This window comes from Scyliorhinus canicula, chromosome 11 (genome assembly GCF_902713615.1).
Source record: "Scyliorhinus canicula chromosome 11, sScyCan1.1, whole genome shotgun sequence".
NCBI classification, from domain to species: domain Eukaryota; kingdom Metazoa; phylum Chordata; class Chondrichthyes; order Carcharhiniformes; family Scyliorhinidae; genus Scyliorhinus; species Scyliorhinus canicula.
In genome coordinates, this window is record NC_052156.1 from 57266256 (window position 1) to 57281828 (window position 15573).

Consider the following 15573-nt stretch of genomic DNA (forward strand, 5'->3'; position numbering starts at 1 on the left):
TATCAGTAAGGATTAGTTTCTGCTCTATCAGTCTGACTTTGGTTGGAGCTGACTGTCCCATTTATGAAGATCAATGAAATACATCTGCACTGAGCAAAGTTACATAATACAAGGCCCAACTCATACATTTCAAGAATTTACAGTGCAGAAGGAGGCCATTCGGCCCATCGAGTCTGCACCAGCTTTTGGAAAGAGCACCCTATCAAGCCCGCACTCCATCCCCACAACCCAGTAACCCCACCCAACACTAAGGGCAAGTTTGGACACTATGGGCAATTTAGCATGGCCATTGCACCTAACCCGCACATCTTTGGACTGTGGGATGAAACGGGAGCATCCGGAGGAAACCCATGCACACACGGGGAGAACGTGCAGACTCTGCACAGACAGTGACCCAAGCCGGGAATCGAACCTGGGACCCTGTAGCTGTGAAGCAATTGTGCTAACCACTATGCTACCGTGCTACCCAGTTTGAAGGACATTTTTTGCAATGAATACTTCACATTTCCCCACTGATTCCCCCCCCCCCCCCACCCACCCACATATATCCAGCAAAACATAACTTGAATAGGTCATTCCAGGTCTCGAGATGTTTTGCTGTATGACTGCTAGAATTCAGATTTGTTATGGAAATTCCCGGAATGCACCTACAACCACACTCAAGTTCAGCACGGCATCCTGGATAAAAATGTGAATCGCTATCCATCACCTTAAATATTCACTCCTTCCACTAGTACACAGTCTATCAACTACAAAGATCCACTGCTACTACTCGCAAAGGCTTCAATTGCTGAACCCAAAACCTCTACCGCCTAGGTCAAGGGTAGATGGGGTAAGGGGACACCACTACCTGCAAGTTCTCCTCCAAGGCACACCACCCTGACAACAAAATTTATCACCATTCCTTCACCATCGTCAAAATTGCACAATACCTTCACCACATGGACTGCAGCAGTTCAAGGCTGAGATTCACCACCACTTTCTCAAGGACAATTAGGATGGACAATAAATGTTGACCATTTCAGCAATGACCACATATTGTGAATGAAAAGGGAAGCATTACTCACATCTGCGTCAGGGCATAGCATGTGCTGTTGCTAAGCAGAGCCTGAAGGACAAACTCTTAAAATATTCCATGAGTCAGTCAGCATGTTGACTGGCAAGTCATCTGATTTCCCCGTTTCATTTCTACTTTCAAATTCTTGGAAATTTTACAAATTCAATACTCTGCTCGTTCCTTAGTTAAATTTACTACCATGTTAACCAAGCCTATTCCGATATCAGCACATAACTGCTATAAGTTCAAATGCTAGCTGTTGTATGCAAGCAAGTTTAGTTCAGAAAGTGTTGTCAAATTTTTGGCTAAACCATTGGAAATCAGAGATTGTGCAGTTATTAGAGAACACGAGTGACTGCACAAACTGTATAATTCTGCTACTAAATTGGGCTTGTCCCATTAAAGCCACAAACTCAATTGCTTTAGAGTAAACACAAGGTGAGGTCAGAATCAAACAGTTGTTATTTCAGACTCCAGATCCATAGCTGGCCATTTAAAGATTATTCTGCACTTGTAATACTGTTCAACTGTCTGGAATGTGATGTGTATGCTGGATGCAGGAATTCTTATATTCAGACAGACAGAAATGCAAATCGATCCCTTGCTGCGATAAATTAGGTCATAAATTTTGTGATGGGAGTTATTCTGAAGTCAAATTACAGCTCCACCTAATTTCAGAACATTTTGTATAATCAGGAAGCAAAGTTTTAAAAAAAAGATACGTTACCAGATTTTTAAGGAGTTCACATCCTAAACCGCCTGCCCCAATAACTAGAACTTTGCAGGTCTCGAGAAGAAACTGGAGTGACTGCAGAAACAAATACTATTGTTTAGTCAACATCACAGCAAAAATAAGAAAATTAATTACAATGCTTTTAAACAAATTTTCGATAAATATATTTTGACTCAGTTTAATTTTACACCCACAGAAAGAATAGGTTTTATAGGTGGTAAGAATAGCTTTCGAAATATACATCAATCCGGACTTTGCAGCCAGCAGCAAAGCAAGGGGGCTTGCTGCTAACTTTGATAAAAGCCTTGCTGTGAAATGTAGCAACCTTTGCAGTGTGAGCTTTATCTATTTCACTGTACAATAGATTGTAACATTCTTCAGGGGATTGCCAGCATGAAGCTGCAGTGATTTCATCAAGCTATCTAAACCGCCAATCACATTAAAGAATTTTCATGAACAGCCAAAAAAGCACTAAAATCAAGCATTAAATAAAGCTTCATACAGCAAAATAAAGATTGGGACATTGACATCAGGTGAAAGGTAGCAGCTAAATGCCATGAAAAAGTTTAGAAAATATTCTTTTTAAAATTTGTTTAAATTGGGCCAACAGTGGTTAGCACTGCTGTACCACGGCGCCGAGGACCAGGGTTCGATCCCGGCCCCGGTCACTGTAGAGTTTGCACATTCTCCTCGTGTCTGCGTGGGTCTCAACCCCACAACCCAAAGATGTGCAGGGTAGGTGGATTGGCTGCGTTAAACTGTCCCTTAATAAAAAAAAAAGTTTAAATTAATTAAGGGAACATTAACAATACTTCACAAAGGAGAAGTTTTTTTTTAAGGGCCAGATCAACAATAGATATTATGCACATCCCCATGAAAAAGCCAGTCACATCTGATTAAATAGAGGAAATTCTCCCCAAATCAACTATTTGCTGGGCCGGAGGACAGGGACACAGTGCAGCCTCTAACAGAGCAGGGAGTGACAGGATTTCTGTGTTCACCTGCAATAGTGCGCAAACTTGAGGTTTTGCTCAATTTTAATTGGATAAAGGTGATGAACACAGAGCACACCCACAAAATTCCCCCACAGAATCCGGGCCATCAATGTTTAAACAGCAGCTCCCTTTTCCAATCTCAGTTCCTATTTGTGTACACATACAAGTGATGAATAGTTTACAGTACTCTTTTGGATGTGTTGAGATTTTATATGTAAAAGTGGACCAGTGTGCGGGAAAAGAGAGATCATGCAAGCTTTCACAATTAGTACAATATACAAATTAAACTTCTGAAATTCTGAAAGTACCCTGCTAATATTTCACTTGGATATTTTGAGTGGAAAGTTGTTTGTTTAATTTCAAATTGAAATGCTTTTTTCTCTTTTAAAGATTTATGGTGAGGAACTGACTTTCCAAATGTGAGCACCCTGAAATTTGTTTTTTATAATATAGATTAGATGCTCTGTTAGTGTGCTGTAACTTTAATTTTGGCAACGTATTCAATGCTGCACAAAAGAGACACATTCCATTACCAAAGTAAATACAAAGCCAAATATCAGTTACGTGGATTCCTTTCACGTTGTGAATCTATGTCCTCGAGAACTAGGTTATGCTTCCCCCAAACCATTTAGTTTACAACAGCCAACAGAAGAAACTCAAAAGGAAAATGCTGGAAAATCTCAGCAGGTCTGGCAGCATCTGCAAGGAGAGAAAAGAGCTAACGTTGAGTCCTGATGACCCTCTGTCAACACTTTGACAAAGGGTCATCTGGACTCAAACTTTGCTCTCCCTACAGATGCTGCCAGGCCTGCTGAGATTTTCCAGCATTTTCTTTTTGGTTTCAGATTCCAGCATCCGCAGTAATTTTACCAGAAGAAACTCATCAGTCTGCAACTGATTCCAAACCAAACCCCATATGCAAAAGGGAAAAGCATAATTCAGGGACTAAATTACATGTTCCTGGTAATTCAGTAACTGATAATGGTTAATTGCCAGTCCGGGGAACACAGTAGAGTTACTTCCCCACAAAGATGGGAACTTAGGAGGAGTGACTATCTGATTCATGTGCCGAACAGAAAATTACATCCAGCTGTAACTAAGATTTCACAGTTTATTGATAAAGGAAACATAGAAGATCTGGTGTGTATAGATTTTAAAAGGTCTTTGAAAATTTGTCATGTAGGCAGCTCACTGATAAGATGAAGGCACACAGTACTAAATGGAATGTATGCATAGGAAGTTGCTTATAAAATAATAAATGTACAGTTGTAGTTACGGGGATACATCAGTTGATCTCCCATACCATTATGTACTGGAAGTCCAAGAGCAAGTATAATATACAAGTAAATCAAAGATTAAAGACTGTTGGATAATGGGATCAGAAAAGGCAGTGGCAATATAAGTGCCTCTTTTAAATCATGCATGCGATCACTACTTCTATGTAATAATTTGTTAATATTTTCGCATTTTTAATTAAATAGCAAAACTTGTGGCAATTTGGGAATCCCCAAAGTAGAGGAGCTTACAACTTTCTCTGAGGTGGAGGCACAAAATCAAGCCTCTACAATGTTACCACTGGCGTGAAATTGAAAACGCAACCAGACAAGTTTATACGGACAGTTTCAGCAACATAATGTTCACAAGGCAGAAATAGACAATCCAGCCCAACAGGTCTGTATCAGTGTTTATGTTCCACCCGAGCCTCTGCCCACTTTAACTCACCCCATCTTCAGTGTGGTAATTTAGATAGATGATATTGCTTTCTCTCATGTTTATCTAGTTTCTCCTTTAATGTGGGCAGCACGGTAGCATGGTGGTTAGCATAAATGCTTCACAGCTCCAGGGTCCCAGGTTCGATTCCCGGCTGGGTCACTGTCTGTCTGTGCAGAGTCTGCACGTCCTCCCCGTGTGTGCGTGGGTTTCCTCCGGGTGCTCCGGTTTCCTCCCACAGTCCAAAGATGTGCGGGTTAGGTGGATTGGCCATGCTAAATTGCCCGTAGTGTCCTAATAAAGTAAGGTTAAGGGGGGGGGGGTTATTGGGTTACGGGTATAGGGTGGTTACGTGGGTTTGAGTAGGGTGATGATGGCTCAGCACAACATCGAGGGCCGAAGGGCCTGTTCTGTGCTGTACTGTTCTATGTACTAATGTTAGTTTCAACTACTCTTATGTGATATCAAGTTCCATGTCCTAATTACCCGAATACAAATTAATGCAATCACATTTATAAATGGAAGTAGTGGACTAAAATCTGACAAAGTAACATTTGTAGACAAAGTGAATGCAGTCACAAAGAGGGCAATTTAAACCTAACCTACTGGATTTGACCAAATCAAACTAGCTATCCATTTTACATCCTGTCACGAAAAGGAGGAAATATAGTTAGAGGATGCAAACTTCAGGAGTGATCTAAGTTATTGTCGAGTTAATCAAGTATATAAATAAGAAGAGGAAAATTGACTGTTTCCATTAGAGGCTTGAGGTTTCACATCAGAAATGGTTTTCCAAATGTAATCAGCTATTACACAAGTCACTGGTATCTGATTTTGTGAGCTCCCATTGTGACGTACAAGAATATTCAGCAAAACAAAAGAAAAAGCTTCAATCCAACACCAAATGTGGAGTTTATAATTGAATGTTTCTCACTTCAGTACTTGGCTCAAAGTCAGGATGTGTGAATGGTCCTGAACGTTCAAGGAACTTCTTCACGTGATTCCAGCGACCTTCCCAGTCTCCAGTGTCCCCATACCCACCATCAACAGCCATTCTGCACAGAACACAATAAACTCAACTAGAAATTTAATTTTCACAACACAGCAAAATTAGAAATATGAATGAAAATAACCATGTCTTAGGTAGTTTCAGCAGCAATAATTAGCTATATTTTTTTAACAGAAGAGGTACATAAACTGAATTACACACCAATAGCTACAGTTTTAAATTAGAAGACCAGTTAAAAACTCAGTCTCAAATTATATACAATTATATACATCTCTCGGATGGGGAATTTTTGACAAACAATATCATCTAGGGCTAATATGAGCCCTTGGAATGATCATTAAATTTCACAAGCAACACTGACACCATCCAAAACAAGTGTCAATTTTATACTGAATTTGCAATTCTTCCCATCCAACCTCCCAACCAATCTGATGTGTAGCAGAATAGGCAGGGGGGACAAAGGAAATTATTTTCAAAAACTATTGATTGTATCTCTGCAGATTGTACAGTAGTATAAAATATCAGTAACCAAGCAACACAATGCCATTGGAGTCCAACACAACATAAAGAAACAGGACACAGTAAGGTGCTGATCTTCTCTAATACGCAGGATGCAACAGGAAATCAAAGCTGGGCAATTGTCTGGAAGATGTAAACAGAACGGATTGTTGGCCCTTTGGCTAAGATCTAGCATCAGATCAAACCCAAGATCAGGCACAATGCCTTTTCTTGTCAGCTTGGAGTTCTTAAAGCTCTCGTATTGTCTTTTGGAGCAAACAAGGAGGTGGATTAAGGGTTTACCCTGTCCACTCTGCACAGTGGATTTGTAGCTGGAAGAAAATAATAACATTTTAAAATAACAAAGAATTGTTACCTGAAACAAGTCTGTGAAGCCTTGTACTTACTTTCCCATTTCAGGAATAATACATGGGACATATTTTTTAAATTAAAAAATTGGGGGAGAAACAGTCCTTCCATTTAATAGAAGAGAAACTTATCTGGTGCTTAAAGCAAACCACATCAACTATCTTTAACATGAAAATATATCAATTTAAAGCACAGCAATTTTAGAGTTGTTGCAAAAGTTTTGAATCCAGATTTGTCCCAGTTAAATGTACACATTAATTGTTGCTCCTACATAAATGGTGCAAACTTAATTGTGAATTTAGTTGACAATTTGCTTCACATGGTGTTAAATTCAAGCCACTGAATAAATGCATTTAGTGTTTTAATATTTACTGCAAAAAAAACATCCTGATGAAAGTGCATTTGGCAATCTCATCACTTTCCCAGATTTCCTCTTTATTAATATATTCCTATTTCTCCAAGCAGTTAGCCCCTGAGTTTAGGACGAACAAGGATGCAGGTTGAGGGCGGACTGATCCCGCTGCTCGGAGCTGCAGCTTTTAACAAGCCCAGACCTTGCACAAGCAGAAACCAGGGCCGCTACATTCATTCAACACTAACTTGTCAGTGTGCTCTTCTACTTTCCTTCTTTTCTTCTCCCTAAAAAGAGAGAATAAAAGAAGGTTCAGACGTGCTCACCCAAGAGAAGAACGAGCAGAAGTCAATGTGAAAGAGGCCTGAGCGGCCGGAGTTCACTCGGGGATACTCACGGCTCCGCGACATCCGCCATACTTTCCCTCTCCCATAGTCCATCACGGTCACCAGGCGGGAGGCTTGAACCCCACGTCGCTGCCGACCAATCCGTTCATCCCATAATGCCGCGCGGCCAATGCCGCTGCCGGCCAATCCGCCCATCCCATAATGCCGCGCGACCAGCGCCCGCATGCCTATCTGGCGCCTCTGCGTGACGTCACCAGTTGCCTTTGGACAGCCCCAGGTTGGGTTGCCGGAGCTGGACCATTCTCTTAACTTTATTTATTCACTCATTCATTCCAGGGATGTGGGTATTAACTGTCCATTGCTAATTGCCCTTCAGGAGGTGTTGGTGTGCCGCTGCGATCCATGTGGTGAGCTGTTCTGGTGGGAGTTCCAGGATTTTGACCAGCGGCAGTGAAGGATAACACCATGTATCGAAGTCAGGATGCGTATGGCTTTTGGGGGGGGGGGGGGGTGCTTGCAGGTGGTGATGGTACTTGCAGGTGGTGATGGTCCCATGCATCTGCCGTCCTTGAATTGTCTTAATGGACCAATATGATTGCACTGGGTTGCCCCAGGATTAATTCCAGGTTTGATTCCCGGTCTGGGTCACTGTGCGGAGCCTGCACATTCTCCCTGTGCCTGTATGGGTTTCCTCCGGGCGCTCTGGTTTCTTCCCACAAGTCCCGAAAGACATGCTGTTAGGTAATTTGAACATTCAGAATTCTCCTGTGTACCCGAACAGGCGGCGGAAAGTGGCGACTAGGAGCTTTTCACAGTAATTTCATTGCAGTGTTAATGTAAGCCTACCTGTGACAATAACGATTATTGTATTGTAATGTAATCAGTAACTTCCTCATTTTTATATTTAATCCCACTATTTATAAAGTCAATTATCCCATGTTTTTTCCTAGCCACCTTTATCAACTTGTCCTGCCATTTTCAGAGATTTGTGACTTTTCAACCCCTTTTCCCCAAATATTACCATTTAGATTATACTGCCTCTGTGTCATTGCTCTGCATTACTTAACAATTGTTAACATTAAATTGCACGTGCCATGTGTCTTACTCATTTTACCAGTCTGTCTTTGTTCACCTGAATTCTGCTATCATGGTCATTATTTACACATTGCCAAGTTTTGTATCCTCTGCAATCATCCAAATTGTATTCTCTATACCCTATCCATATTATTGACATATAGTATTAAAAGCAATTGCCCCAATACTGATCCCTGGGGATCCTACAATATACAAATCTCCAATCAGAAAAATATCTGTTTACTTTTCTGCTTCCTATCCCATTGCCAATTTTGTGACCAACTTACCTTTGTCCCTTTAATACAATGTGCTTCTATTTTCTGAATAGGTCCACCTTGAGGTACTTCATTAAATGCTGCTTGAAAACTTATAAATACAACATCTAACAACACTATTTTCGCCAATCTTCTCTGTTACTTCATCAATTAACTGAAATCATGTGCCTTTAACAAATCTGTGCCTGCTGGCTCTTAATCCATGTTCATCCAAGTGAGTATTTGTTTTATCCTTGACAATGATCTCTAGTAGTTTCCCCACCACTGATATTGTATTGAACAGCCTGCAGTTACTATGATTATCCCTGTCCTTTTTGACACGGATCTTTTTTGCTTGATTATGCCTCCTCCCCCTATGAGCTGGCCCTATGCACTGAGGAGTTGGATTATTGAGCAATTTGTCTGTGGGAGAGCACATGCCATTTGGCCTCCCACTCGGAATTCCAGAGGTCATGCTTCACTGTATGTTATAGGAGTCTATAAGATGAGCATTCCCAATGGAATTTCTTGATTGAAAGTTAAGCAGTTGTTAAGCACAGCTCCCATGTTTAGACAAACAAAAGTGCTGACAATTCAAAGACTTAAAATACCCTTGTGATGCAGTTATTTCCACACAGACTGGCATATGTTAAAAGCAATAGATAAAAAGTCACATTGTATCAAAATCCAGTTGAGCCAGAGGAATATGTAATTCTGTGTTGATGAAGTAGGTTCGCTTAAACATTTACAACCATTGCCCCTCCCCCACCCTCCACTCTCAGAATTATTCCCACTTTATGTTGCTGCTGCTCCAGTGGATGGAGCTCTGCTGTGGGTGGGAGTTCATGATCTCTCAAAATTATTGCAAATATTTTTGGCTAATCACCCAGAGCAGCTGCATTATCAGATTGCTGCTGGGGGCAGAACTGTGGACATTGTACTTGATGAGACCATCAATTCACGCGACACGTGGTTAGAAGTGAACAGTGGTTTTAATCGTCTTACAACAGAGCCTGTCTGTGACGAGATGAACTCTAGATCAGGGGTGGGCAAACTTTTCCGTGCAAGGGCCACATTCAGAAATTCACAATTTTAAAGGGCCGCATAGTATATTAAGTAAAATAATTACTTCACCAGGTTATGATTCTGGGCACCTCATATAGAACATAGAACAGTACAGCACAGAACAGGCCCTTCGGCCCTCGATGTTGTGCCGAGCAATGATCACCCTACTCAAGTCAACGTATCCACCTATACCAGTAAGTAACCCAACAGCCCCCCCCCCCCCCCCCCCCCCCATTAACCTTAAAAAAAATTTTTTTTTTTTAAATTAAAACAATTTTCTTTTTTTTTAATGACTTGGTGGGCCGCATAAAGACCTTTGGCGGGCCGCATGCGGCCCGCGGGCCGTAGTTTGCCCACCCCTGCTCTAGATGAACTGGCAGGCAGGCTCCGACTGCCAAGCTTTATACAACCAGTGGGGGGGAGGAGTCATGGGCGGAGCCAAGGGTGGAGCCCAGTACAAACTTCCGTACATTCCCAGTACACCTCCCTCTAGGGCTGCGCAACTGCTCGAGTGCCGAGCTTAGAGAGGCATGGTACAACATATGTGCAATCCTCCAAACGTGGGATAGGATAAGACTCCGTTTTTGTAAGTGCATTAACCTTTCTATAGTCCACACACAGCCATTGGGTACCATCCGGTGTTGGTATCATCACTATGGATGAGCACCATTGGCTGCAACCCACTTCAATATGCCATTTTTAAGCATACTCTCAATCTCTTTGTTAACCTGTGCCAATTTTAAAGGGTTAAGTCTGTATTGATGTTGTTTGATTGGAGCAGCATTTCCCAGATCTACATCATGTATAGCCATTTTAGTACTTCCCAATTTATCTCTACAAACTTGCCCACATGATATCAATAACTTTCATTTGAGGTATGTCAAATTCACAGTCATCTGGATTTGGTTCGTCACTTTGAGTTTGACTTAAATGACGTAAAGTCATTACTAAGAGCACTTATTAGTTTTAAATCACCAAAGGATCGATTTACATTCTTTACATTACAGAGAGACTCTAATAAACCTTCTGGCTGTGACTGCAGCTATCCAGCTCTGAAAACACATGCTGTAGCAAACAGCCTAAAACGAAAGTAAAAAGCTAACAGACAGTCCAGCTCCACCCACACTCTGACATCACTGATAAACACCCATTTCTTAAAGGTACATTTCTTAGAAACCCATTTCTTAAAGGTACTCTCACATGACAACCTCCTCCAGCGGACGGCAACAAGGCACGCCATGACATGTCCGGGCGAGGGTAAGGAGGTGAAGGGTGTGCAGCTGCAGCCCATGCAGGAAACCCCTTCATGCAGTGTGAAAAGGCATGGAGGACTAGGATTCTGGGGCACCAGAGGGAGGTTTCAGTGCCTGGGGCCAATGTGGAATTCCGTCCTGGCAGGGGTTCTCCCAGATGGGTTACCACTGCACACCTCCATATCCTCCAGACCGCGAGTGCCGATGGATCCAAGCACCACCGTTGTGAGGTCTCGGATGGCATTGACCATGAGCCGGACGTTCACCGTTTGTGCTAACTCGGGTGTCATTCAGCCCACTCCTTCGCCAGCCAGCACGTCCCCGATCCTGCTCATTCTGGTAGCCACAGATCATTCCTCCGCCAACCACTCAAAATTGGTGGAGATGCGGATTCCTGAGTAGCGTCTCCCTCACGACAGCCACCACTCCTGACGGGGAGAGCTGCGGCGTAAGGCGACCATGCTCCAGACTTTGAGCAGGTCCTGGTAAAAGACGGTTAGCGCCTGCAGAGGGTAACAAAGACCCTGCAGATCGGTGAACATGAGCTGCACGTCTTAATTCAGGCTGTGCACCTGGTGGAAGAAATGCATCGTCAGGACACATAATGAGTGTGCGAACGAACCAAGTGAGCTCAGAGTATTTTAGACTGTACCAGGGGACGAGGCAGGGATGTCCACTCTCCCCACTGTTGTTTGCCTTGGCTACAGAGCCACGGGCGATGGCGCTGAGAGCACCAAAGGACTGGAAGGGGTTAGTCCGGGGGGGAGGGGGTGTGGAGCATAGGGTATCGTTATATGCAGATGACCTTCTCCTGTATATTTCTGATCCGTTAGGGGTGATGGGAGAGATTATGCGGATTATTGGTAAAAGTGAGGTCTTTATGATCCAGGCGTGGGGCAGGAGAGGAGACTGGGGGAGATGCCGTTTAAGTGGTGGGAGGGAGTTTTCAATACTTGGGAATTCAGGTGGCATGGGGATGGGAGCAGCTTCCTCAATTAAATCTGCCCGGTTAGTTGAACAAGTGAAGGAGGACTTTTGGAGTTGGGACATGCTCCTGTTGTCACTGGTGGGGAGGGTACAGACCGTAAAGATGATGGTGGTTCTCCCGAGATTTTTGTTTATTTTCCAGTGTCTCCCTATTTTTATCCCAAAAGGGGTAGGTAGGGGGAGTGGTCGGTATGGGAGGTGGCATCATGTAGGGGTACAAGTTTAGGGGCACTAGTAACGGCACCTCTGACATTCTCGCCGGCTCAGTACCCACAAGCCTGGTAGTGATGGCAGCTCTGAGGGTGTGGGAACAGTGGCGGAAGCATTTGGAGGGAGGGAGCGTCAGTATGGGCTCCAATTTGTGGCAACCATCGTTTGTACCGTGGAGGTTGGATGGGGGGTTTCGGAGGTGGCAGAGAGCAGTGATTGGGAGGCTGGGGGATCTGTTTATAGATAGGAGCTTTCCTTGTTTGGAGGATTTGGAGGAGGAGTACAAACTGCCAGGAGGGAATGGGTTTCGGTATCTGCAGGTGAGGGACTTAGTAAGAAGGCAGGTTTCGGCCTTCCGCTTCTACCGCCCCAGGGGATACAGGATAAGGTAGTTTCAAAGACGGGGGTGTGGGAGGTGAAGGTCTCGGAAAATAATAAAGAGCTTATGGAGTGGGAGGGAACCCAGATAGGGGAGGTAAAGCATAAGTGGGAAGATGAGTTGGATAAGGCACTAGAAGCGGGTTTGTGGAGGATGCTCCGAGTAGAGTCAACACGTCCTCATCATGTGCCAGGCTCAGCCTGATACAATTTAAGGTGGTCCATCGGGCACAATGACGGTGGTCCGGATGATCAGGTTTTTTGAAGGGGTGGAGAATAGGTGTGGGGGATGTGCGGGAGGGCCCGCAAACCATGTCCACATATTTTGGGCATGTCCGAAGCTTAGGGGATTTCGGCAGGGATTTGCTGATGTCATGTCCACGGAGGTTTTTTAAAATAAATTTAGAGTACCCAATTATTATTTTTTTTCAATTAAGGGGCAATTTAGCGTCGCCAATCCACCTACCTTGCACATCTTTGGGTTGTGGGGGTGAAACCCACACAGACATGGGGAGAATGTGCAACCTCCACACGGACAGTGACCCACGGCCGAGATTCGAACCTGGGTCCTCAGCGCCATAGTCCCAGTGCTAACCACTGCGCCACATGCCGCCCTTTGTCTACAGTATTAAAGACAAGGGTGGCACCAAATCCAGAGGTGGTTATTTTTGGAGTGTCGGAAGACCCGGGTGTCCAGGGGGCAAAAGAGGCTGACGGTTTGGCCTTTGCCTCCTTGGTGGCCTGGAAATGGATTTTCTTGGCGTGGAGGGACTCGGAGTCCCCACAATCGGCGTATGGGTTAGTGACATGGCTGGGTTTCTCAGGCCCGAGAAAATCAAGTTCGCCCTAGGGTGGGCAGCACGGTACCACAAGAGGATAGCACTGTGGCTTCACAGCACCAGAGTCCCAGGTTCGATTCCCCGCTGGGTCACTGTCTGTGCGGAGTCTGCACGTTCTCCCCGTGTCTGCATGGGTGTGGTAAACGTATAATATGTATAATTCACATTGTGCATCACTGTGTCCCTGTGGGCTCCATCTGTGAGCCGTTGCGCGTCTCTGCCCACAGGGGAAGATGAGGAGCATGTACAGGGCTCCACCCTTGGTTCCGCCCATGGCTCCTCCCACAACCGGAAGTATAAAGGGCGAAATTCTCCCCCCCCCACGACGGGTGGGAGAATAGCGGGAGGGCCTTCCCGACTTTTTTGACGCCCTCCCGCTATTCTCCCCCCCCCCCCCGCCGAAATCCCGACACGAATCGCTGCCGCCGTTTTTTTACGGCCGGCAGCCATTCACAGCTGTTAGAAGGGCCGAAGTCCCAGCCCTTTACGACCTTTTTACGAACGGCAAACACACCTGGTCCTGCCGTTCGTAAAAACGTCGTGACCACCTGGAAAAAAATAACCATGGCACCGATTGGCACGGCAGTACCACGGCCGTGCCAAGGGTGCCATGGGCCCGCGATCGGTGCCCACCGATCGCGGGCAGCGGGCCCGATGCCCGCGCACTATTTGTCCTTCCGCCGCCCCGCAGTATCAATACGCGGGGCGGCTGAGGGGCAACCCGGACCGCGCATGCGCGGGTTTCGCGCAAAAACGCGATGACGTCACCCGCGCATGCGCGGGTGGAGTCTTCCCACCTGCGCATGCGCGGCTGACGTCATATGACGCGTCAGCCGGCGCTAAGTCCGACAAGCGGGCTTAACGATTTTCGTTGAGCCCGACTTGTCGGAGCCTCCGACGTCGGGCTGCTAGCCCCGACGGGGGACCAGAATCGGTCCCCCGTCGGGAAGGGGCGCGATGCCGTAAAACCCGCCCGGGTTTTACGGCAGTTTGACGATTTCTCCCGTTTTGGGAGAATTTCGCGCAGAGTGCTACAGTCTTGCGAGCCTGCCCTCAGTTCATCTGGTCGCAGGCAGGCTCAGTTGTAAGTCGATTAATGCCACAGTTTACTTCTACTCATGTCTTGAGTGAATTGGGTCGCATCAGTGGGTTTCCTCCAGGTGCTCCGGTTTCCTCCCACAGTCCAAAGACAAGCAGGTTAGGTGGATTGGCCATGATAAATTGCCCTTAGTGACCAAAAAGGTTAGGAGGGGTTATTGGGTTATGGAGATAGGGTGGAAGTGGATCAGTGTAGACTCAATATAATAAGGGGGGGGGGCGGTTAGGGCACTTGGGGGGGTAGGGGGAGATAGTTTTGTTTAGTTCAGGCGGGATCAGCGAGATGAGGAGGAGAGACTAGGGAATTGTGTGTATAAGTATGTTGGCTGGGTATGGTTGTTGGTTGGAGTGGTGTTACTTACTGAGTTATCTTTACATTTGTATTTGGTATAAAATCATAAATGCCTTAATAAAACGTTTTTTTAAAAAAGGACGCACCATCATGGAGGAGGCTCAAAGTAAAGATATTGCTGCAGGGTCTGAAGGCGGAAGGTAGCTGCCTGGGTGCGAAAGCAGCGACCCAGTGCAGTCTCTTGTCCCAGAAGAACTGTACAAGCATTCTCTGGAGCTTTGTGACAAAATCAGGGGAAGGGTCAAAGTGACCAGCCAGTACCACAACATGGAGGCTATCAGCTGGTTTATGATGAGAACTCGACACCTGTAAGACAGTACTTGGAGCAGTCCTGTCTAGCTTCTCAAGCAAGTGGTGACCTTAGACTGCAGCTCCTGCCAGTTCGCCGGCCAGGACTCCTCAGTTGGGTAAAGATGGACTCCCAACTAGAGGAGATTGGTCCTGTTCCAGTTGACAGGCCTGAGCTCCTCTGCGAGGGGGTCCACCTGTCACGGGCCGACCAAGAGTCCGGAACATTTGGCCCAGTTGATCCTGGCAGGGGACATGGCGGAGTACACAGCCTGGCACCCTCGCACTTGGCATAATGGTGTGCCTCGAGCTTGGTATGCCACCACACCCGGTGTGTCCTCGCGCTCGGCATGCCCTCGTACTCGGCATAATGGGGTGCCCTCACACTTGGTGTGTCCTCGCACTCGGTGTGTCCTCGCACTCGGTGTGTCCTCGCACTCGGTGTGTCTTCGCACTCGGTGTGTCTTCGCACTCGGTGTGTCCTCGCACTCGGCAGGCCTTCGCACTCGGCATGATGTTGGTCCGCCGTGCTCGGTATGCCCTCACGCTCGGCGTGTAAAGTCTCTGCAGCCCCTCTAGTGGTCCATGGACCCCAATTTGAGAACCACTACAATAAACCTCTGTGAGTGGTGGGCATGAGGAGGTCTGGGGGCACTTGAAATCTATTTTTTCCCAGTTTGCAATTTCCTGTTTTACTGCTTCTCA

General features: G+C 45.6%; 1 protein-coding gene across 4 annotated transcripts in view; it reads right to left on the reverse strand.

Annotated features, from left to right (window-relative positions):
- The window catches only part of uba3 (ubiquitin-like modifier activating enzyme 3), a 43390-nt gene extending 36156 nt beyond the window's left edge, over positions 1–7234 (reverse strand). Inside the window, exons 1-4 of one of the 4 annotated variants that reach the window (XM_038810623.1) lie at positions 7121–7233; positions 6972–7010; positions 5430–5550; positions 1785–1865 (exon numbers count right to left, since the gene is read on the reverse strand). In XM_038810623.1, the coding sequence (XP_038666551.1) occupies positions 1785–1865; positions 5430–5550; positions 6972–7010; positions 7121–7140 (261 nt within the window). In that variant the 5' untranslated portion in view covers positions 7141–7233. Of the gene's footprint in view, positions 1–1784; positions 1866–5429; positions 5551–6971; positions 7011–7049 lie in introns of all 4 variants that reach the window. The other 3 variants (XM_038810626.1, XM_038810624.1, XM_038810625.1) reach the window with 3 other exon arrangements.
- Between the last annotated feature and the right edge of the window lie 8339 nt (positions 7235–15573).